This window comes from Caretta caretta, chromosome 9, assembly GCF_965140235.1.
Source record: "Caretta caretta isolate rCarCar2 chromosome 9, rCarCar1.hap1, whole genome shotgun sequence".
Taxonomy (NCBI): domain Eukaryota; kingdom Metazoa; phylum Chordata; order Testudines; family Cheloniidae; genus Caretta; species Caretta caretta.
Genome location: NC_134214.1, coordinates 3,809,485 through 3,833,917, shown reverse-complemented (window position 1 = coordinate 3,833,917; position 24,433 = coordinate 3,809,485). Strand labels below are relative to the sequence as shown.

The following is a 24,433-nucleotide window of genomic DNA, read 5'->3' as shown; positions in this document are numbered from 1 at the left end:
TTGTGCCCTTCTGATTGCATTTGCACCTGGCCTTTATAGGGTCTGTCTACACAGCATTCTAAACCTAGGTCTCTGGGACCTGGGCTTCTGGACTTGGTGTTTCCAAGCCCGTGTTCGAGCATCCCCACTGGGCTAACAACAGCTGGACCTGGATCTCACAGCTGTCTAACACATCCGTACTGCACTCCACATACTCTCTGGCTTGACGCACACCCACACTGCAAAATGACGGGGTTTGTACGTGAGTCACAGCAGGACTTGGGCTCTGACCAACCCCTGACCAGGGTCCTAGGACCCAGGTGCTAAGAGCTTCCTGACTTGAGTCAGACTGATTTGTGTGTGGCTGGAAAGGGGGCTGGAGTTCAAACCTGAGCCAAAGCCCACACTTAGTATGCAGTGTAGACATACCCAAGAAGACCACACCGGTGGGAAGAGAGTCCTTTGCACTCTCCATCTGCCCGACTCATTCAACGGGCCTCAGCCACTCAGTGACGCATTGTAGTACAACAGGTCTTATTCAGTCAGCCTGAATCCCATGGGCCTGATCTCCGCTTCTTTCTCTCTTCCATCCCCCGCCCCGTGGTTATTGCTCTGTGGTAAAAAATGAATGGTGCAATTGGATTTTCTTTAAAAAAAATCCATTTATTGAAAACATTGTTTAACACTTTATACAAGTCCCCCATGGAAAAAGTCTGTTCCCCCTGCTCTGGGTCAGACCTGAATATGTAAGAACTGCGCTCTGCTGCTGACAGATCCAGCCTGGGCTGCTGACTTGTCAAACCAGGGACTTCTCAGGCAGTCACGCGACAAGTCTGGAAGCTGTAGGTGTGGGAGGGCTGCAGGACTGGGCCCAGCACTGACTTAAACCTGGAGCTGACCAATGGGCTGTACTATTGCTGTGTTCCTTGGAGGACAGGTGGCTGTCAGATCAACCCTAGCTTGCAACAATCAAATAACCCACCAATACTTCTTACATATTTCAACCCCAGGGCTGCCCCTATTCACACCAGAATGTCAAGCAATTTGACTGCCTCTGAATATATGCCAAATGATTAGCCCTGTATATAGAAGCTACCGGCTTCTTTCCTTTCAGACTGAGTTTGTGTTTCAGACTGAACTGCCTTGGCCCTTTTGGGAACATGGGAATTGCCAGGCTGGATCAGAGCAGGTCCACCTAGTCCAGTATTGTGTCTCACCAACTGCTTCAGAGAAGGTGCATGAAGCTTTTCCCATGAGTTGCTTTCCTCAGATATGCCTGCTTGCAATCACTGCCTGGACATCAGGCTTCTGGATCTCTCTTTGGTGATCTTGGATTCAAAACTTTGGGACTTGGAATATGGGCTGGATCCGTCTAGAGGAAAACAATCCAGGGTGAAAATGGCAGTGTCCTGAGCAAGGTGTATGTCTGTGTGAGTTATCCGAGGGGAATCTCTCAGGCACTGGCCCTGGGCTCAGTTTGGTTCGACATATTTATGAATGACTTGGAAGAAGAGGCAAACCACATGCTAATTCATTGACAGGGGGGATGCTAAGTCAGGGAGAGTTGCAAACAGCAGCGAGGCCAGAGAAGTATCAGAAAGCAATCCAGAGAGGTTAGGAGTAAGAGCAAGGCTTTAAAAATGAATTAACCAACCTAGAAATTTGCAAGTTAATCCATCTGGGGAATAGTTGGCAGACAATTAAACTGAAGGAACCAGAAAGCAGACTACTCAGAAAGCAGCCATGCTGAAAGAAGACTACAGGTGATAGAGGACAGCAGCTTGGACTGGCGTTTGCAGGGTGGTACTGAAACACAAATCAGTACCATTGTGTGCTGCATCTGCAGAGGCATCACGCCGTAGATTGACAAGGTGCTAATCCCTCCGTGCAAGACTGGAGAGAACGTACCTGGAATACAGTGAATAGTTCTTGCCACCTCACTCCCAGAACTGACAGTTTGGGGACAGGGAAATTGAGAGAAGAAAATGACAAAAAGGCCAAGGAGATGGATTCTGAGGAAAGAATGTACAACTCAGCTCAGAGATGACGAAGGATGTGGGTGGTGGATTGGATGTAATATCTGGTCACTCATATTTGAAAGGAGCAAACTTCAAGGAGTAGAGGAATTGTTTAAGGTGGTGTCCACTGGCCTGTGTGTGTGTGTATGTGTGTGCATGCACACAGCTGTTTGTGTGTAGTAGTAAGGGGGAAGAGTAAAGGGTAACACTGAGCAAAGTCAGATTGAGGGTAAATACAATCAGGAAAAAATCTGCAGCACACCTTTGGGGTTTGCTAATTTTTGTGATTCTCCAGTCTTTGGTGTGCTGATCTGTACATAGAAGAATGAGGGATAAAATAGGAAGCCATAGCAAAACCATAAGATCTTATGCGACCCTCTTAGAACAGGTACTGTCGGTCAGGTCTTTTCCCTCGGTCGGGAGATTTCTTCTAACACTACTTTTTCTATCACTTTGTATAGAAAAAAATATACACACCACACTGGACTCCAGCTTAATGGGATAAAGGGGCTGAATTGTTACCATCTAATTGGGGTTTTTTTATATAAAGCACAAATATTTGTCTGAAAAAAGTATCACTTTCCCTTTTTCTCCCAGTGAGCTGCAGGATCAAGATTAACACAAGATTGGAGGCTGCACCTTTCCAATGAGACTATCTACGAACAAAGCTAGTCTTCCTCTTTGGGATGGGAGAGAAAGGAAGATTCATGTCCAGTAATGAAGAGGATTATAAAAATATACACATTTGCTGTAATAAAAGGAAGGCAGTATGCAGAAGGTCCGAACTCCGCTCCGATCTGGTCTCCGCATCCTCTCTTTAATGAACTTTGTCGCCGACACAGGTAGCTCCTCCCCGTCTCGATTATACATAATCCTTTCCTGCTGAGGGGGCACTCTTTGGGTAGGCGCGGGTTGGTGGGTAGGAAATTTCTCTTCGTGGACAGGAGCAGCAGAGGAAGGCGCCTCCCAAAATGGTGAGAGAAGCTGCTGCCCAGCCAATGAAGAGGGCCTGTCCGAATTCAAATCTGGGGAGAAATAGTAAATAGTAATAAATATAAAAAAATCCTAGGGTCAAAGGCAAAAAAGACCCCCAACAAACTCTGGCCAGAGAGCCAACCAACATGCAGCATAATGCTTGTTCAGTAGAGCAACATTGCCAGTCCTAAAAATATGGAGTCAGGCTCCCCAAAATCACGAGATTGGCTAAAAAATCATGCAATTTAAAAATAGAAAACACGTTGAGCTCCTTTTCCTTGCCTTCTGGTTTCTGAGCCTGTTGGTCACATCTGGGTCACAGTTTCAAGCTTTTCTTTTCTCCCACAAGGGCTAGAAACTTACTCTTTTTATAAAGAAAGTGAAAGCCAAGATTCTCACCTAATCACATGCCTCCAGGAGCTTGGGCTTTAAGAAAAACACCAACTATCAGGAGACTTGAAACCATGAGAGTTGGCAGCTCTGTGAACTAATTTTGAGTACCTAGGTCCCCACTGGGTTTATGGGTTTTCCCCCATGACTAGAATGTCTGTGAAAGTCACACTCCAGTGATTTCATACATCAGAGCTCAAACTGTCATCCACCTTCGATATTCAAGGGATGCCCTTTTGCTACCCAATGGCAATTCAGGTAGAAATGTTCATGAGGCTGTGTTCTATTTAAAGTACTGTAGAGCAGGTAGGGGTTACTTAATGTCATGTGCTAAGCTGGAGTTTAAGTATAATCAAATAAATGAAAGAACAAAGCAGGTGCAGGTCAGCAACAAAACCTAGGAGCCATAAGTAGCAGAACCACATTTTATGGACAAAGTACGAGGGTGTTTCATAGTAATGGCTCAAAACAGTTCTGTTTACAATGGAAATACCCTCGCGTTTGGGACCATTATAATGTAGCAATTTCTTAAATAAGAGATGAGATATTAGGTCTTCCAAACAGGTGATAATAAATCTTTATATCACCCCAAACCATCCCGTAATTTATCTATGCCCAATATTTGATTTACTTTGTTAGGGTCCAGGGGGTGTTGTTTATTTAGCCTCCCTCTGATTTCTCCCCTTTGAGTTACATTAATTCTAAAGCTGGTTGGAAAATGACGGGGGGAAGGGGAAGGAATCATGACACATTTTGTTTCTCTTTTTCATGGATTTTTTTGTTGTTGTTGAAAATTTTCTAACTAGCTCTTACCGACTCTTCTGGAAACAAAGATGCCATCGGTATGGGAAGGGTTAGTGACCCCCCCCCCCCGCCCCAAATAAAAGCAATATGTTTATAAAAAGAAAAGGAGTACTTGTGGCACATCTGCATGGACACAAATCAGATGTCAAGAATTATAACGTTCATAAACCAGTCGGAGAACACTTCAATCTCTCTGGTCACTTGATTTCTGATCTAAAAGTGACTATTCTTCAACAAAAAAACTTTGAAAACAGACTCCAATGAGAGACTGCTGAATTGGAATTAATTTGCAAATTGGATACAATTAACTTAGGCTTGAATAGAGACTGGGAGTGGTTGAGTCATTATACAAAGTAAAACTATTTCCCCTTGTTTATTCATTCCCTCCCACCTCCCACCCCCCACCCCCCCCCCCGCCCCTTCCTCAGACGTTCTTGTTAACTCCTGGAAATGTGCTGGAAATGACCCACCTTGATTATCACTTCAAAAGGTTTTCTCTCCCCCCACCCCACTCTCCTGCTGGTAATAGCTCATCTTAAGTGATCACTCTCCTTACAGTGTGTATGATAAACACCCATTTTTTCATGGTCTGTGTATATAAATCTCCTCACTGTATTTTCCACTGAATGCATCCGATGAAGTGAGCTGTAGCTCACGAAAGCTTATGCTCAGATAAATTGGTTAGTCTCTAAGGTGCCACAAGTCCTCCTTTTCTTTTTGCGAATACAGACAAACACAGCTGCTACTCTGAAATATGTTTATAGACTGGCTTATCGTTGGTACCATGTGTATGTTGCTCTTTGTTAGTGCCTTTCATTTGAGGATCTCAAAGTGTTTCCCAAACATTCATTTTTTCAGCTTCACAGCTACATTGGGTTATTTCTCACATTTTACAGATAGACAAACTGGGGCACAGAAAGAGGATCAAAGCACTGCTCCAGATCACACAGCAAACACAGTGATGGAGTTAGGAATGGAACGCCAGACCCTTATTTCACTGGCCTGTGTTCTAAACACTGGGCACTGCTCCCTCTGAATTACAAGCATTAATTATGTTTGTACTGCACCCAGTACAGTAGAGTCCTAGCCCATGACTAGGGCGTCTAGGCACTACAATAATACAAATAATAATAATTACTTGTCACAGTTAACTCCCAGGAATGGCATACAGTCCAATTCTGCAAGGCTTAACCAAAAGATAAAAGTAAAGAAGACAGTGTAATGACACCAACTTAAATTCTTCCTTCGCTCTTACCCATGCAATCCCTGTGATGCCACTAACAGGGCACTCTTTACACCAGGGGTGTATATGGCACAATGGTAAAATCTGTATCTGACTCTCTTTTTTCAAATGCTAACCAGTTCAAAATAGAGTGAACAAAGTAAAATCGCTGGCGTGGAGACGGGGTTTTGTGGTGAAAATATAGACATAAAATTGACCCCATCATATGATTTCAAAGTGCAATTTATCACAAAAGACTTTGTGAATGAGTTACGTTTCACTGTTAACTACAAATTACCAATCTTGCCTCTCTGGTTCATCACTCAGTTTTGGACATTTGTTTGGCACAGCAAAACAGATTAGAAGAATCCAGATCACCTTCTCTATGCCCAGAAAATACGGTGTACAGCAAAGTAGCTTAAAACATCAGTTTGCAAAACCTATGGACGCTTGTTAGAAATAATTGGCAGCAGCGAGGTTATAAGCATCACAGAAGTGCACATCAAAGGCGAAAAGCTTCTGTGTGGCATTGTTGGAATACTGAAAGAGTCGTTCTCGAGACTCATTGTTCTGACGTTTCTAGCCTACTGTGCTAGAAGTCGCGAAGCTAGTTCTGGCTCTGCCCCTCACCTGCTGTGCAACCGTGGGCATGTCACTGTTCTTTGCCTCAGTTTCCCCATATGTACAATGAGGTAATGATACTGGCTCTGCTTCATAAAGCACTTGGAGGTCTATAGCCAAAGAGCCCCATGTAAGAGCCACACTGAATATATTTCTTTCATGGCAAAAATTGTAAAACCCTATAATTTTAGCTTAACGTCAAGGGACACACCATTTTAATCGACATTAAAAGTTGTTTTAAATTTAAAATTAAAAAATTGATATTAAAAATTATGAGGAAAGTGTTGTTCCTTGACCTTAGCAAAGCTTTTGACACGGTCTCCCACAGTATTCTTTCCAGCAAGTTAAAGAAGTATGGGCTGGATGAATGGACTATAAGGTGGATAGAAAGCTGGCTAGATTGTCGGGCTCAACGGGTAGTGATCAATGGCTCCATGTCTAGTTGGCAGCCGGTGTCAAGTGGAGTGCCCCAAGGGTCGGTCTTGGGGCCGGTTTTGTTCAATATCTTCGTAAATGATCTGGAGGATGGTGTGGATTTCACCCTCAGCAAGTTTGCAGATGACACTAAACTGGGAGGAGTGGTAGATATGCTGGAGGGCAGGGATAGGATACAGAGGGACCTAGACAAATTGGAGGATTGGGCCAAAAGAAATCTGATGAGGCTCAACAAGGACAAGTGCAGAGTCCTGCACTTAGGACGGAAGAATCCAATGCACCGCTACAGACTAGGGACCGAATGGCTCGGCAGCACTTCTGCAGAAAAGGACCTAGGGGTTACAGTGGACGAGAAGTTGGATATGAGTCAACAGTGTGCCCTTGTTGCCAAGAAGGCCAATGGCATTTTGGGATGTATAAGTAGGGGCATTGCCAGCAGATCGAGGGACGTGATTGTTCCCCTCTATTCGACATTGCTGAGGACTCATCTGGAGTCCTGTGTCCAATTTTGGACCCCACACTACAAGAAGGATGTGGAAAAATTGGAAAGAGTCCAGCGGAGGGCAACAAAAATGATTAGGGGACTGGAACACATGACTTATGAGGAGAGGCTGAGGGAACTGGGATTATTTAGTTTGCGGAAGAGAAGAATGAGGGGGGATTTGATAGCTGCTTTCAACTACCTGAAAGGGGGTTCCAAAGAGGATGGCTCTAGACTGTTCTTAGTGGTAGCAGATGACAGAACAAGGAGTAATGGTCTCAAGTTGCAGTGGGGGAGGTTTAGGTTGGATATTAGGAAAAACTTTTTCATTATGAGGGTGGTGAAACACTGGAATGCGTTACTTAGAGAAGTGGTGGAATCTCCTTCCCCAGAAGTTTTTAAGGTCAGGCTTGACAAAGCCCTGGCTGGTATGATTTAGTCGGGGATCGGTCCTGCTTTGAGCAGGGGATTGGACTAGATGACCTCCTGAGGTCCCTTCCAACCCTGATATTCTATGATTCTATGATTCTATGAAATCAATACTCACTTTACAAAAAAAAAAAAAAAAAATGCTTACAATCATTTAATGCTGTTTCACTATTTGTTCACATATGGGGCTCATGCCTGGCCTTCCCATGCTGCTAAATGGGTTGCGGCTAGATCCCAGCTAGGTGAGAGGAGGGTCCCGGCATGCAAAAGGGGTTTGTGGTACAGCAGGAGAGGAGAAACCATGGTTTCAAACAACTTAAAAAGCTGTACACCACTACACGGGGCCTGGACGGAGCCAAATACCTAAACATTCACAGAGGAGGCTTACTCAGTAGAAGGCTGGTTGGAGTGAGAGAGACCAAGGGCTTGGTTCACCATTGAACCATGTGTTGGCATGGATAGCTGTGCAGAGCGAGTGAACAGCGCTACCATTCCAGTTGGGTAGCATTTTGCCCTCACTTTGCACAGATGTCAAAGTGCAGGGCTGTGGGCAGCTGGGCCCCACGACCTTTTATGAGAGTCACAGAAATTACGGCTGATGTCAACATGCTGCTCTAGGCCTTGCTCTTGCGACAGGATCTGCATGGGCGTCAGGATCCAGTCACACGGCTCCGGTTGCATTAGTCAGATTTAACCCTTCTAACACGAGTCATAGGACAATCACCCAAGTCTCACAAGGGCTGGGAAACTCCTTCAAGCAAACCCTGGCAGGGCACCAGTAATCATGATAGCCCACTCTTGCTCCCGCTGAAATCAATGGCAAAATTCCCATTGACTGAGATGGGTCAGGCCCTGCACTGCAATGCTCATTTGCCTTATGGTACAGTGTCATTATGCAAGACTGACTGTTACCTGGTGTTGACGGGGGTGAAAGGGTTGTAGAAGTCCTGAGCCACTCGATGTCCGTACCACGATGTGGCCACCAAGACGGCAAAACCTGCCAGTGAAATTCAGACAATTAAATGGCTGGTTAGTTAATAGGGAAGCCTCCAAAGAGATGACATGGTCACAGCAAAGATTAGTACATTGAGGAACTGCAATCCTGAGAGGTCCTGAGCACCCACAACTCAAAGCCAAATTGTTACTTGAAGCCACAGGGCGGCACTGGATGGGAGATATGGGTGAGGGGCCGGTGCCATGGACCCCACTCTGGTTAATTCAGCACCCTTGCACCGGGGACAGCTGCCATCTGGTCCCTTTGGTGGCAAAAACCTGGCATCTCAGCACTCTTGGGACTTTTCAACCCATGGCACAGCATGCCAGGACACTAGAGAATGGGGCCAGCCCAGCTAGTTAGTGTAATCCTTTGAACAATGGAAATTTTGGAAAAGGCCAACCAAATGAATGACTGGCCCTAGGACATGCAACGTGTGTCTGCAGTTTCCAAAGGGTTAATACGTGAAGGCAACAATTATTTCCAGATGTTCCAGCACAACTAACCGGTAAAAGCACATTATACTCTCCTCTCACCCAAAATACCCGATTGCAAAATAAATCCTATCCAGAAATACACACCGATAGGTGTGTTTGGTCTTTGAAATGTTACCAACCTGCAATAAGGAAGATCACGCCCCCAAAGACAGCCATCCGCATCTTCTTCACCTCATCATCCTCCATGCATTTCATGCATTTCATGCCAGTCACAGCAACAAATATGGCAATGAGTCCCAGGAGTATGCCAGCCACCATCAGTGCCCGGGTAGCCTGCAGACTGCCTGCAAGGACAAAGATAGCGTTGTGTTGGGTTAGAGTTACCATGAGGTTATCAGTGTGTTGGAAAGAACCCAAGGCACACATTGAAACACAAAAGGACCCAAGGCACACGTTGAAACACAAGTTATTGGGCTTAATATAGAGGTAATGGTGAAGTTCTGTGGCCTCTGTTAGGTACTACTTTCTGGCCTTAAACTCTATGAAGAACTGTCATGCATCAACTCGATCCTATAAAGCGGTGGACACACAAAATTTCTTCTGAAGTCAATTGACAGTTCAGAGAGCTCAGCTCCTTGCAGGATTTGATCTTCAACAACTTTTGTTCCCTAACCATTTTAATTCCAATTACAAAAGAATACATTTGCTAGTTATCAAAGGAAATGAGTTCGGTTTTAGGCTCCGATCTGGCAAAACCTTTAAACACATGCATAACTGCAAGCAGTGGGAACTCTTTAGTGTTCAGCACTTTTGAAAGTCAGACCTCTAATTTAAGTGTCTCAGAGCTTGTCTCTATGGTGCAGCCGCGCGCACTGAGGGGCAGGAGTATGAATTCTAACATGGACCAAAAATATAAAGTCATTTCTGTTAAATATAAAGATGACATAAAAATTGGTGGAATGGTAAATAATGATAGGGACAGGTCAGTTGTACCAACCCATCTGTATCACGTGGTAAGGTGGGCTCATCTGAACAACATACATTTTAATACAGCCAAGTGCAAGGTCTAGGAACAAAGAATAGAGGTCACACAAGATGGGGAATGCTACCATGACCCAGAGCAGAACGTAAGGGTAGGGAACTAAATGAACATGGGCTGTTCATGGGCTGTATGGTTCTGTAGCTAAGAGGCCAAATAAGAGGTTTTGATGCATAAGCAGGGGAATATCAAGTAGGAGCAGTGAGGAGATATTACTTCTGTATTCAGCATTTGTGGGACCATTATTGGAATGCTGTGTCCAGTTATGGCGTCTACACTCAGAAAAAGATGCTGAAAAATCGGGAAGTGTTCAGAAAAGATCTAGAAGAATGGTTTGAGATCTGGGAAACCTGCCTGACTGTGAGATGTCTGCAGCTCAATCTATTTGGTTTATCCAAGAGAAGGATAAGAGGTGACTTGATCATGGCCTACAAGTACTTATGTGGGAAAGAGATTTCGGCGAGTGGATGGCTCAAAGCATAATGAGATCTAATGCTTAGGAGCTGAATAAAGGCTACCTGCTATGCTGACATTTGTCAGAAGGGACCAGAATAGGGCCTTTCTATAACTCACTGGTCAGTACGTGAAACATTTCCACCTGTGCCAGATCTACAGAGGTTATGAGTCTGTTACACACCCAGCTGTAGAGCCTGGCTCTTCATCTCAGCTGTAGGGACTCATGCTCTTAGCTCTGGAGGTCCCTGGCTCAAACTATGGCATTGACCAGGATGGCAGCAAACTCACATCTATTCTATGTAGATTCTTAAACCATGCTCTTCACTGTAATAACCAAATCCTCCATAGCTTCATGCTGCTCCTGCAGCAGGAGGATTCTTTCCTAGCCAATCATAGCCCCTGCAGGGTAAGTGTCCAAATCTGGCTGATGGAGTTTCCCATCAGGAAACCCTTAGCCTGTACCTGGAGCAGTTAAAGAGACACCAGGAGCAGATCTATTGAGGAAGAAGGTGCTATTTTGACACCATTTATTTTCAAATTCCAGCTGCTCTTTAATCATCATTACACCGATCCCTTTCCCAGCCATTCTAGGTCTTTCCCTTTGTCTTTTTATAGAGTCTTTGGAAGATTCCTTCCTTAAAAGCCAGGGAGAGTTGGCCCTGACTAGCCCATCGGCAACAAGGGTTCAGTATTGTTGCATGAGGACAGAAAGGCATCAATATCTTAAGGCAAGTCAGGACCAGACTCTGTGTAAATGTTCAACTTCTTAATGGTGTAGGAGTAGGTTGTGCCATGCAATGAAAAAACAAACAGATCCAGATCAGTGGGAACCGACACACCGTGCACAAGAAAATAAATCTCTGGTCTCTTAGGGGATTTTCACTTTCAGAGTGGTAGGACTTGGCTGGCTTGTGTTTCCCTGCCTTTCCTTAAAAGGGAAATTGCCCATCAAAGCAATACAGATGTTTTTCATTGAGTTTCCTTTGTGTCACCATTGGTCATGGCTTGCAAGCTAAGGATGCAAGTCTCCTCTTGCTTACAGCAGTGTAAATCTAGGGTGACTCCAATGACATCAATGGAAGTTCACGGGTGTAAGGGAAATCAGAATCAGGCTTTAAATGTATATTATTATGCTATTAAACAAGCAGAAAAATTCATCATCTGGCTCAGTGATCAAGCATGGGTGATTTCAAACCAAAAGAATATTTTGTAACACTGTTGCTATTGGTCACTTTTTTGTATTTGTCAAGTTATGTTGAATCATTTTTAAACTAATATTTGTCAATAGAATATAGCTTAAAAAGACTGACACAAACATCAGCTTGCATTAGGATACTCATTCCGCAATAGTATACAAGACCCCACACATGTTTCATGCTAAATTTTGCAACATGTCAGCAGCTTTGCAATGGCCAATAGCTGAGTGTATAAACTGTGATTTTCTTTGTATGTGAGGAAAGGCTGTTTGTCAGATGTGCTGTGACCATATGTCACATACAACATGTCAGGTCTATTGTGCATAATTTAGGCTCATTCTGATTGTGAAAGAGATGACCCTAAAGGGAGAGAGGTTTTGAAAGCAATGAAAGCGTTTTGCAAGAGGTTCAGAACTGCGGGACGTAATCTAAATATTGGACAACTAGGAGTAAAAGCCCAGTTACTTGACACAAGGGGTAATAAATATAGGAAATAAGTTACAGGGTGAGGTATTTGACAGAGAGGAGCTAAAATGACTTTAGAAGACACTGAAGGTAATTTTAGTACTAATCACAGTTACAGCATTTACTTCTGCAAACCTTAGCTGATTATCCTCATGAGATCCCTGCAGAATTGGTAAACCAGGATCACCCTCCAAACTTCACAGATGGGGAACCAGAGAAATCACAAGATTTTCCAAAGCCCCACAATAAATCAGTAACAGAACATGGAGTTAGATGTCAAGGGCACGTGATACCTAGTCAGCGGTTCATTCCCCTAGACCACACAGCTGCCATAGCTGGGGGAAAAGAGGATCAAGGCATTTAGTAAAGGAGGTGGCTGCTGGGACTAGGTTCAGGATTGTCTGGCTGAACGGACCCAAAGAGTTTTCTGTTGGTCATCAATTATCTGATAAATGAGGAAGGAGCAGAGTGCTTTTACCTGGTCTCTACCTAAAGATCACATTTGATAATGACACTTGCCCGTGAATCTTATAGAGCTCCATAGGAAAAGCTGCTGGTAAGGGTCAGAGTTAAGGTTCATGTGTTTGACTTTTCAGCATTTAGGACTTTTGAACTAAAAACTTGCTATTTCTTAGCTTTATTGTTATTTTGTTCTGAACAGCATTTACAATTTTAGCTCTGTCTTAACGAAGGGTGTGCGTGAAAGAGCGAGAACATGGAGGTGGGTTGAGGTTTTTCGTTCCTATGTTTGTGTTTGCCTGTGAATACCAATACTGTAGGGGTCTGCTCTCCTCCCCTCAGATCCCTCCTGCCAAAGTGTCCTGAGGTTATTTCATGGCGTTCCACCATGTGCCCAAGGAAAGGGCTTTCCCCTCTATTTCAACGCGTGTTCCCCCCAGCAATGGGCAAAATCTTAACCACAAAGAAAGACCTTCAAGCCATTATCTCCAGTTCTTTCCATGGAGAATTTCTCAGGGACACACTCTGTTTGTTTCATTTTGCTCCAGTGACTTGAAATGGTTAAACTGTTTGTTCCCCGTCTCCTTCTCTGCAAAATCTGCTAATCTTAGCTGAGGTTCAAAATTGAGTCCGTGTGGACCATCTTCCTTGTGGAGAACCTGGGCAATTATCTAGCATCTCTGGATCTGCAAAGTATTTACTCACATGGGCCCGTTGGGTAGCACGGCCTATTCGTATAGATTGCATTTATTTGTAGTTTAGCTGAATCTCCCCAAATTTTGAAAAAAAAAATTCCGAAATTGCCTTGGATATTGCAAAGGGCAACAATATACAGCAATAGATGATATTGGGGGGAGTTAACTGGTTGAGTACCAGATGGATCAGTATTATATCTAGCCTTGTTTAACGTCTTCCCAATCTGGAAGAGGGAGTAGTATTACCAGGGAAGCTCCCAGATGATACTAAATTAGAAGGAGTTGCTTGGCGAGCTTAGAAGCATGGGCAGAAAACAACAAAATGAGATTTCATTTGAAAAAAAAAAAGTACAACGACCCATGTGGTGGGGGGGATAGAATTCAAACCCAGCTGCTCAGTGGGAGGGAATAACCAGGGCAGCAGTAACAGCTGAAAGAGATGTGGTCTGACTGTGATGACACCCATTGTCATTCAAACCCCTCCTTAATACATGCTTCTGGTTCTGTCTCTCTACCTGTCACTCTCTGTGATTGTGCCTTCCTCCCTTTTGCAGAGTACATGGATAGTGGTTAATTACCACACGGGTGTGTAGCTACCCTATAACCAAGGTGACGGCTCAATACAGGATTATCTAAATCTGCACACACTTGAGAGGTTAGAGAACAGAGGCCAGTGACAGTCCGTGATGACTGGTCTTCTAGGACACATGTTCTGTTTACTAGAGAAATAAGGGATTGTTTCTCAATCCCTTGCTCATGCAAATAGTTCCTCTGAAGTCAATGGAGGTGCAGCTGCTCAAAAGCTGGGAAAAACAGGCCACTTTTACTTAAGAGCCCAACTAAGGATTAAGGAGCCTAACCACAGGCACCCTTGTTTGAAAACATTGACCTTACCCAGCTGTCCACCAAGAACTGGACTGATACCAAACCACAGCCATCAGATGGCACCAGGATTTGGTCTCTACTATCCATTGTTTACTCAGAAGTGAAGGGCTTTTGTTGCCGTTTAGTAATAACGAACCAGCTCTGCAAACATTTCCTAGTGATGGGAGATAATAAGTAAGTATTGGACTGGGTCTTAAGACTACTGCTGGAAAGGATTACCTTTAAAATATTGTAACTTCGTGCAAATGCTAGAGGTGCTCTTGCTGAATTTAAAATGTGAAAAGCAACATCCTTTACAAAATATGCCAACTCTCTGCTGCAGGGAATTTGATTTTGTCTGTGGCCATAGATTTGGACATATGAACTACACGATGCACAATTTCATCGACGGCCTAGATAAGATTTTTCCATGGCTATCAGTGGCTGGCAGAGAAATAATCATATGAAGTGGTGTGACAGCAGAAAGGCTTCACTGGAGTAAGCCTTTCTTACTCTTACTCTTACTACTTGCTACTTACTCTTACTCTTACTATTTCTTTTAGACCTTCACATTTCAGCCTGGATTTTGTTAATGCCTCATGTTAAATAAAAGCTATGTTAGGGAAGTGACTGGTGCTCGTTTTGTAATCCCTGCACTTTTAAAGCATATTCCCTTTCGCGGCTCTGTGTGTGCGCACACACATTTATCTTGTGCTGGTTTTCCACACAACCAGCTCCAATCCTTGATGGGTTGCTGATCAGCTGACGTGTCTGCATATTTTTAGCTAGAATAGTTTTCTGACAATAACTGGTCAGTTTCCTGCTACCAGGCCCTACAAGGCTTATGCAGTCCAGGGATGGCAGAATGCAGGTGAAACTGATAAGTGCTACACTGCTCCCTATTCTTATGAGAACAGTAACTACTCACGAGTCACAAACAGCCCATGAAGTATGGGAAACATGTTACTCAAGCTACTCCAAACAGCTCAGTCAGGAGTGTTCACTTCCTACTGGGGTTCGACAGAAGTCAGAGCTACCCACCAATGCCAAACCTTCAAGAATGATTCACTCAGCGAGGCCCGTCTTACCTGCCTTGCTGTTGTGCCATTGTACCCATGCTGGTGATGATGAACTTTCTCCTTTCCTTTCATTATTGCCTTTCAAGGGATGCTTAGGAAAAACAACCCCCCAGTTTTAAGATTAGACAAAAGCCTCTCTTTGTGTCAAGATCAGTCTACAGGGAGGATCCTCAGAGGCAAGCAGGTTAAAAAATGAGAGGGATTTTGTCTTATGCTGAATAAACATCTAACGTACGGCAAAACACTAAAAAATGATTCACCCAGGTAAAAGGGATGGGTGCTGAACTCCGATCAAAAGGGTCTTTGATAAAGGATCCAGACTGGCAACTCAGGCCAATGAAATTCTGTCTCAGATCCCACAAACTTTTGGTGGTAGCAGTGGAAGCTTTACCCAGGCTGCCCCACCGGATGTGGGTGCATAACCTAACAACTCCAGTCAGAAGAATACCACCTCTAGTAATGATGAGGTACTTAAATATCCAGGGCACATATAGTTTTGGACTCTGCTTGCTGAAAAGGAATGATTAATGATGGTGATTTTTGTTGAGACTACACTTTATCTCAGCCAAAAGGCCGAGAAGCGATGTGATGCAGACACCTGTCCACTAGCAACCACAAAGATCACCAGATGAAGAAATGTCCGACGCGTGAGCGACGTCTGCTCACACTGATCTGGGCCAAAACTGAGTGAGTGAGCTGGAAGCGAAAGGCTAGGCAAGCCTCTTACCCGGCCGGAGCCAGCCGCCCCTCCAACCTCTGAAAAGTCCATTCCTAAATTTGACATTGTGCTATTAAAAGCACCCTAGAAAAGGGTGAGGAGATCCTCTGGGCTGGGGGCTAGTTAGCGACTGAAAGGTGAAGGCTGGCAATTCCACAAGGTGTGTTCAATACAGACAGAGATAAGGACAGTGATCAGCTTTATACTGTGCCTGCCCTGAAGCAGGGGAGAAGGTAGGAATGCCCGCTGTAATCCCTCAGTGACAGCATCAGAGAGAAAGCCTCCCTCCTGAACCAGCCCATCCACGCCGCCCTGTTCTGAGGCCAAACTCTCACCTGGCTTGGTGGCGATTCAGGAGAGACATTTTCTCCATAAAACCTGGAAACTGTTCCCCACCTGCAGGCTTAAGAACACTGAGCATGTAACCTCTACGGCCACGTAGGAGACGGTTCCTATGGCAGGTTCTGCTGTGCCAATACTATGTGACAGAGATTTCAGCCCGCTCTGCTGCAGCCGCACCGCCCACAGGTGGTCTCAGTGGGATTCCGTCTGGCTCTTCATCTCCTCAATGCAATGTGCAAACATTAACCAGTCCCCACAGCAGCCACGCTATCCCCATTTTACAGAGGGGGGAAATGAGACACACCGGGGCAAATTAAGCCCTAACCACAGGAAAGCACAAATCCCATTGAGCTGCACCTGCTTATTCCATAGCTAAAGATAGCAGAGAGGTGGGTGACTTGTCTAACTCCATCCAGCACGCTGGTGTTAGCGCTAGGATTAGAACCCGGCTGCTTCTGCTACTAGTCCTAGGATCAGTCCTGCAGCTCCCCCAGTCAAGTATCATGGTGCGGCACTTGTGACCTGACAGTGAAAACTCCCCCCCGCTCCACCAGGGAACAGCCTCAGCGAGGATGCTGGGGATGCAGGAAGGGGGGGGTTTACACGGGAATAACGTTGCTGGGCCCGGAAAGCATGCAAGCCCTTGTTTATTTTCTGGGATGGGGCGGGGAATCCACCCGGCTTCAGCAATTAAGCAGCCGCCGAGTCTCCACTTGCCTGAAGTGCAGTGCCTTTCCCAGCGGCAACACCCCACAGGGGGTGATGGATGGCTTGGACGGGAACAGTCCCGACAAGACCCCGGAGGAGGAGCTCTGCTTTGAGAGAGCGAGAGAGTGCGTAGGTGCGGCCGAGAACTGGCAGGTGACTGTGCCAGGTGTCCCACTTCATGGATGCTCTGGGCTGATTCTCCCAGCTCTGACCCACGTGCAGAGCAGGGCTCACTCCGCCGAAGGCAATGGGACTACTTGAGAATAAAACTGCCACAGGCTGGAGGCGGCTCCGGCCCTTGACTTCTAGAGTGCCATCTTGGCAGCAGAGGAGCACTGCCTATCTCACTGGGAGCCGGGCACGGCGACCCATGGCGGGTACGGGTTGGAACAGCTCAGAGGCTGCCCAGCAATGTTCAATGGACCCTGCCTCATTGCCAAGCTTATCTTCAGCCACAGGCTGGCCTGTATGTGCGGGGAGGGTAGAAAGTGCGCTCTTCCTTCTCCAGCAGAGTCCAGCATGCACCGAACAGGTGAAAGGACCTTATGGCTAGATCCTGCTCTCCTCATTCAGGAGAAAATCCCAATGATGTCAAGGACTCTGGGGGGCAAGAGGAGTTTCCCTGCCGTATGGCCTGTAGGGCCACCCATTATAGGTTTATCATGTGATCGAATGACACTGAGGGCTCAGCTCTGGGCCCTGGCACTGCAAAGCATCAGCATCCCCCACTGTCACAGAAGAACCATTGTTTGCAGAGCAGTAATCATCAGTTAGTTACAAATAACTGGGCCGGATCCTGTGGTTGTTACTCAGCTTGTAAGGAGTCATTAGTCAGGCGATGCGTGTACTCTAAATTAAATCCTCCTGCAAAATCGATGGGGTAAATCCAAGCTAGTTCTTTCAGGGAAATCTAATCTTTCCAGGAGTCTGTAAAATCCCCAAACCCCACTAGCCTCCCCTGTCCCCAGGGAGCTAAATATAAAGGGTCGGAGGCCTCATCTATGCACAAACCAAACCAAACCAAACATTGATTTGAAAACGGATTTTGGTGACACCAGCCCAAGGTTGGTGTGTAGCCGCTCCCCGATTCTCCACTGCCCCACACCCAGGGGAGCCATTTAGAGCTAGAATAGTGTCCTGCACCCACTTGCCCATCAGACTGACAGCACATTTACCCACGATGCACAGCAGTAAACGACTGTACAATATGCACCGTATGGTGTGGGGTGGGGAGTGAGGTCTCAGGGCAGAGGAAAGCTGAGTTCACAACGGACGGTCGATACCAGTAATTAGGGGGGGTCATTGCAAGCCTGAGTGTCCAATGGCAGCACCCGGGGAGCGAGGTGGTGACTGACTGAGTCCAATAAACCTGCACTAGCATTTCTAACGATCCCTTTACAGAGTCTCTGTGGAAAACTGCATGCGGGCTCCTGGCCGAGATGACAAGCCGGCATTGTTATTATGGTGTTTCACAGGGTTAATCACAGCTGGAAAGGAATGTAAGGAGCCCTACAGGGCCGGATCCAAAGCCACTGACGTCATTGGGAGCCTTTCCATGGTTTTCAATGCGTGGGGGGTAAAGGGGTCAGTATAAAGGAGTTGCTGTAACCATGTTGGTCACAGGGTACGAGCGAGACAAGGCAGGTGAGGTAATATCTGTGATTGGACCGACTTCTGTTGGTGGAGTTGGTCCAGTCGAAGATATTACCTCACCCGCCTTGTGTCTTTCGGGATTACAGGAGGCCATTAGGCTAGTCCTTAGGAATTTATTTTTCCTTCTTCAGCTTTTAAGGCAAATGACAGCAAGGGAGCAAGGCAACCACAGGCCCTGACCTTCCAGGCCCTTCTATAGGCGCATGGCTTTATGCGAGGAAATAGGCCCCTTGAATTCAACAGCCTTGGCTTCCTTAGGAAAGGTGTGTCCTTAAGGCCGGTTAGCTACGCTGCAATCAGAGGTGACCATAAACTATACAGCCGATCTAGCAGCGAAGGCGCGGCAGCATGGGCAAGCCCCGGGAGCAACTACTCAGGGTCCCCAAGCAGGGTTATCCAGCCCTTGCTGCTGCCCGCGTTGTCTTTGCTGCTATTGTTGATCAAGCTAGCGAGAACGAAGCTTTGGGCAGGTCTCTGACCTGTGCTATGCAGGAGGTCAGATCACAATGGTCCCTTCTGGCCTTGGAATCTACGACTCATTAAAGCTAGCTCCGGTGTGTGTATACGTATGGCAGGCACATCTCTGACTGCAGTCTAGATAGACCCAGGGTAAAATCCTAGTGAAGACTTGTTATCACAAGTGAGCCGGTCAGGGTAAACCCTAGGCTCTCCCCTAGTCTGTGGGTTGGCCTGCTAACTCCTGGGGAAACTACCAACTACTCTGGGCTTCATTAGGATCTTACCTCCTTGGAGCTAACTCCAGTTTAGAGCTAGCTAGTGAAGAAGCATCTCATGGGGCTAATCATGGGTGTAAAATCACACACCTATGTACTTGTTTTGTAGGATCGGGGTCATGATAGCTAAGTGTCCAAAGGAACGGGTACTCGCTCATAAGGAGAGCATCGTGGATTATATTTTAAGCACCAGGGGTTGCATTGGTGCTGTAGAATAGAGGTTCTCAACCAGGGGTCCGGAGCCCCCTGGGGGGCTGCAAGCAGGTTTCAGGGGGACCACCAAGGAGGGCCAGCATTAGACTTGCTGGGGCCCAGAGTAGAAAGCTGAAGCCCCACCGCATGGGGTTGAAGCCTGGGGTCCTGTGCCCCGCCACCCAGGGCGGAAGCCAAAGCCTGAGCAATGTAGCTTTGTGGGGGCCCCTGCGACACAGGGCCCCAGGCAACTGCCTTGCTTGCTGCCCCCTAAAGCCGGTCCTGGCTTTTCTATACAGAAAACGAGTTACTGTGTCACATGGGGCAGGGGGGCTCAGAAAGAAAAAGGGTGAGAGCCCCTGCTGTGGAAGAAAATAAGCTCTGCTCACACAGTCCAATGGCCTGATTTTGCCCGGTTTCCGCGGGGCAGCCGTGTGAGTCTGAATCAGCAAAATCAACAAGGAGTCCTTGTGGCACCTGTTTATTTGGGCGAGAAGATGTTCTTGTCAACTGTTGGAAATGGGCCATGTCCACCCTGATTGAACTGGCCTCGTTAGCATGACAAAAAGTAATTTTCCCTCTGTTGATATTCACCCCCTTCTTGTCAACTGTTGGGAATGGGCCACGTCCACCCTAACTGAATTGGCCTCGCTAGCGCTGACCTCCACTTAATAAGACAACTCCCATCTTGTCATGTTCTGTATGTTTATATCTCCCTACTTTTCTCCACTTCATGCATCTGATGAAGTGGGTTCAAGCCCACGAAAACTTATGCCCAAATAAATGTGTTAGTCTTTAAGGTGCCATAAGGACCCCTCGTTGTTTTTGATCTTGCTCGCAACTGGAGATTTTCTATTGACTTCATCGGGAGCAGGATATGGTCCTAAAAGAATGTTTTCTGTACAAAGAATAAGAATCACATCGGACTAATGACTCGACTAAGTTTTGTCCCCAATTCACAGAAGTGTGTGCAGCAGCTCTGGTAATTTCTGTAGCTGATGTTGAGTTGTGGGAACAGACAGAAGTGCTCAAATTACTGCAGTTTCCCCCCTCCCCTGTGAAAAGTTTAGGCTGGAAACATTGTGCATAAAGGGGCAAAGGTTGGAAAGTATCACCTGTTAGCAAAACAACACGAGGCCATTTGTCAGCAGATTATATAAACAGATCCACTCACCTCCAGCTAATCAAAGGGGTGGGGCTGCAGGATTTCACCCTCTTTTCCAGACAAATCTCTCTCCAGCCCTCAGGCCTTAGGGAGGTAGAACTCAGGGTAAGATCTTGTTTATGCTACAAATTTAGTTCGACCCAGCTATAGTCACTCAGGGGTATGAAAAATCCACACCCCTATGGGCCGTAGCTATGCAGACCTAAGCCCTGGGGTAGATGCGGCTAGGCTGATGGAAGATACTTCCATCCACCTGGCTACAGCCACTCAGGGAGACAGAGCTCCTTTAGTGAAAGAAAAACCCTTTCCATTGCTACAGTCTTCGCAGGCTTGTCTACACTTAAAAAGTTAGAGTTAAAACCTAGCTATGTCAGTCAGGGGTGTGAAAAACCCTGCCCTGGGTCAGAGCAGCTAACTCCCGGTGTAGACGCAGCTATGTCACCAGAGGAATGTTCCCGTTGATGGAGCTGGCCTTGTTCGGGGAGCTAGTGTTCCGATACTGATGGAAAAACCGGTTTCAGAGTAGCAGCCGTGTTAGTCTGTCTTCGCAAAAAGAAAAGGAGGACTTGTGGCACCTTAGAGACTAACCAATTTATTTGAGCATGAGCTTTCGTGAGCTACAGCTCACTTCATCGGATGCAACTTGTTAGTCTCTAAGGTGCCACAAGTCCTCCTTTTCTTGATGGAAAAACCCTTTCCATTAGTGTAGGCTGCATCTGTACTGCGTGGTTTCAGTGTGTCACAGCTTTGGGGCCGTAGCTATGGGTCTGTAGCCCCTGTAGCACAGACAAGCCTTTAGTCAGTGGGAGTTTTTCCTGAAAAGAGGGACCCTGGATCAGCCTGTATTTCATCAAGAGAGCTGTGGTCTACACTGAACATTTAGATGGATCTAGCTACAGCACTCTGGGGTAGTGAAACTGACAAAGCTCCAGCCTAGCCCTAACTTCATTGAGAATGGAGGGTGCTCAGTGCTTCCCAGGGGGGGCTCAGCACTCTGCTGACTCAGGCCCCAATGGAGGGGTAAGGACAGACACAAGGATGTGACCACAAGTGATTGCATCTGAAAGGATTAAGAAACTGTTTTCCTCTGAACATTCCCAGGGGATCACACCCCTCTCTGCCATCACATAAACTCAGGCTGTTTATGGAGAGAAATTTGTAACTGACACAGAATGTTCTGTTCATGGTTAGAAGAACTTTAGAGTCAGATTCTGATTTTCAGCCATGCAGGTGTAAATCCAGTGTAATGGGGCTGCTCCAGATTTACAGCTCTGAGGGATTCAGCCTTCCATGCATCCGATGAAGTGAGCTGTAGCTCACGAAAGCTTATGCTCAAATAAATTGGTTAGTCTCTAAGGTGCCACAAATACTCCTTTTCTTTTTGTGAACACAGACTAACACGGCTGCTACTCTGAAATCAGCCTTTAGTGTGTCTCCTCGCACGTTATCTTAGCTGCTTAGAGAATTGATAGCATTCAATTGATGTAGGGAGTTTTTAAAGCTCCTTTTCCTAGATTGCTATAAATAGGAAACTCCCTACATGAAGAACACTATAAACAACAGTAAAACTTGAGCAGATTCCTCCAGAGCTTCGAATTCCTTCCTCCCCCACCTTGGCTCATCACTAATTCCGTCTTGCTGAATTTTTCGGTATGAAGCAGTTGTTTTCCAAAGCGCTGATCTCTCTGTTCTTGGCATGTTTCACTCACTGAGCTCATTCATTAATTATTGCTTTTCCACCTCCTGTTTCTGACTCCTTTGTCAAAGTCCGGGACACAGACCAAGTTCTACCAGCCCTCTCTCCTGAGCTATGCGATTGCTTAGACTCCAAAGGAACTGCTCAAAGCCACAGTAGCAACCAAGGTGTCCTGTAGAATCTGCAGGAAATGGGCTATTTTGCCCCTCAGAATCAAACCAAAACTCGGATTACTCATAAGAGGAAGGAACTCTTTACAGCAATCCTGAACTCTTTACAGATTCATATTAGATATTTATGAAAAAAAATTGTTTCTTTTACACATTGATCTTCTGGCAACTAACCCAAACTATGAAAAATTAAAATCCAAGTAGGAAAAGGCAGCGAATCATGGTGGCAGATTCTCCCTTCACTTCCCCCTGTCTTCCAAAATAGATTAGTTAAAGCAGCAGACACCAGGTAAATTGAAAAAAGAACGCACATGCATGGACTGAAGGCAGCTTATGCTGAAAAAAACTAGTTCTACTGAAAAAAAAAACCTTTTGCATGTAGACCAGGCCTTATCTGGAGTAACACTGTGAATCTGACTGAAGCAACTCTGTAGTTACTATCATGTGAGAAGAGAATCAGACCCATTGAGACATACAATTGTGTCGGGAAAGACCTATCTGCACCTTCAGTGGCACCAGCTCAATCTTATCTACCACAATGAAAACAAAATACAAGAAGTGTTTGTGTTTCCTGGCAACGCTTCCCCTGGCCAGAGTGAAAACATAGAACCAACGGTATAAGAACAGTGCAGTTCACAACCCTCCAGTTGCTACTTACCCTCCAGTTTGAGCAGGGAGTCATACACCTTGCACTGCATCTGCCCTGTGCTCTGCATGACACAGGACATCCAGAGTCCCTCATAGATAGCTTGAGCTGTCACAATGTTGTCCCCAGCATAAGAGGACATTTTCCACTGGGGCAGGGCTGCGCTGATGATGATGCCGATCCAGCCTATGGAAGCAAGCACGAATCCCAGCAGCTGCAGACCTCCGCTGGCCATCTCTGCGCCAAACAAGGCTATTGCTTGCAGATAGCTTTCAAAGTCTCCAAAGGGTCCCTGGATATTAAACTGAGCTGCCCAGGACCCCGAATGCTGCAATTGATCTGCCTGCTTCCCACTTAGTAAGAGTAACAGCAATGTGAATAACCTACAAACAGCCTTTCCGTTCCTTCAGTTCTTTTATAATCCAGGAGCAAGAGGCATCAGTGGTGCTGGCTGAGAAAGCACCTGAATGAAGGGCAGAGCATGTCTGGATCGCAATTTAAAGTACAGTCTTCGCGTCGCCCCCTAGTGGTTTCACCTGACTTCCCAGCTCGCAGGAGAAACTTCTGATTCCTCTGGAATTATTAAGAATTCAGGCGTGGTTTCCCCTCCTGTCGTGTGAACATGCGACTTTTATGACTTATTTCAGTGGGAAAACAGGTGATTTTCTCCAGCACCTTGCTCCCCTGTTTAATCAGCTTGTTTAATGCGCGTGTATTGATACAGCTCATGAACCAGTGGGTGCAGAGTGTGGATGATAGATACTATTGTTTCACACTCCACCTTGTTCGCTGCACACCTGTGGTTTTAGAACACAGCAACAACGGTGGCTGAGAGGATGACTAATGCCGACCAAAGCAATGAAACATCTAAATAATCTCACAGTGATACTGGCTGCTGCTAGCGCACCTTCCATATGAGGCTCTCAAAGCGCTTTGTCGGCATTCGTCAATAAAGGCACACCACTCTGGGGCTGGCATTGTGATCCACGTTCTAGAGATCAAGGATATACAGGCAGAAAAACTCAACATATGACTATGTTTGCATTAGGCACTAAAAGTATCAGAATCTCCTGAGGGCCCCACAAATGCAGGCTAGACTGAGGCAGCAGGGGCTAGAAGAGTGAACTTAGGAGCCAAAAAGGGCTGAGTTCTAGTCCCAACACTGACTCCCTGAGCAGCCTTGGGTCAGTCACTTTGCCTGCCTATGCCTCAGCCTCTCCCCGTCCCCCCACTGCCATGCAATGAAGTAGGGAGGAACTGGAGGTGGGCACTGCATCTGAGTTGTATTTGGAAACAATCTGGCGTGAGAATAAAAATAAAAGATACGTATTCCAAAAAGGCATCCAGCCAGGCCAGCCAGCACCCATCAAT

General features: G+C 46.0%; 1 protein-coding gene across 1 annotated transcript; it reads right to left on the bottom strand.

Annotated features, from left to right (window-relative positions):
* Positions 1-621: 621 nt before the first annotated feature.
* Positions 622-23,532, bottom strand: CLDN1 (claudin 1). The gene is made up of 4 exons (XM_048864982.2): positions 23,075-23,532; positions 8,965-9,129; positions 8,267-8,351; positions 622-3,022 (listed from the first exon to the last, which is right to left on the bottom strand). Exons 1-4 carry the CDS (start codon positions 23,295-23,297, stop codon positions 2,860-2,862), a joined length of 636 nt encoding a protein of 211 aa, XP_048720939.1. The 5' UTR covers positions 23,298-23,532; the 3' UTR covers positions 622-2,859.
* Between the last annotated feature and the right edge of the window lie 901 nt (positions 23,533-24,433).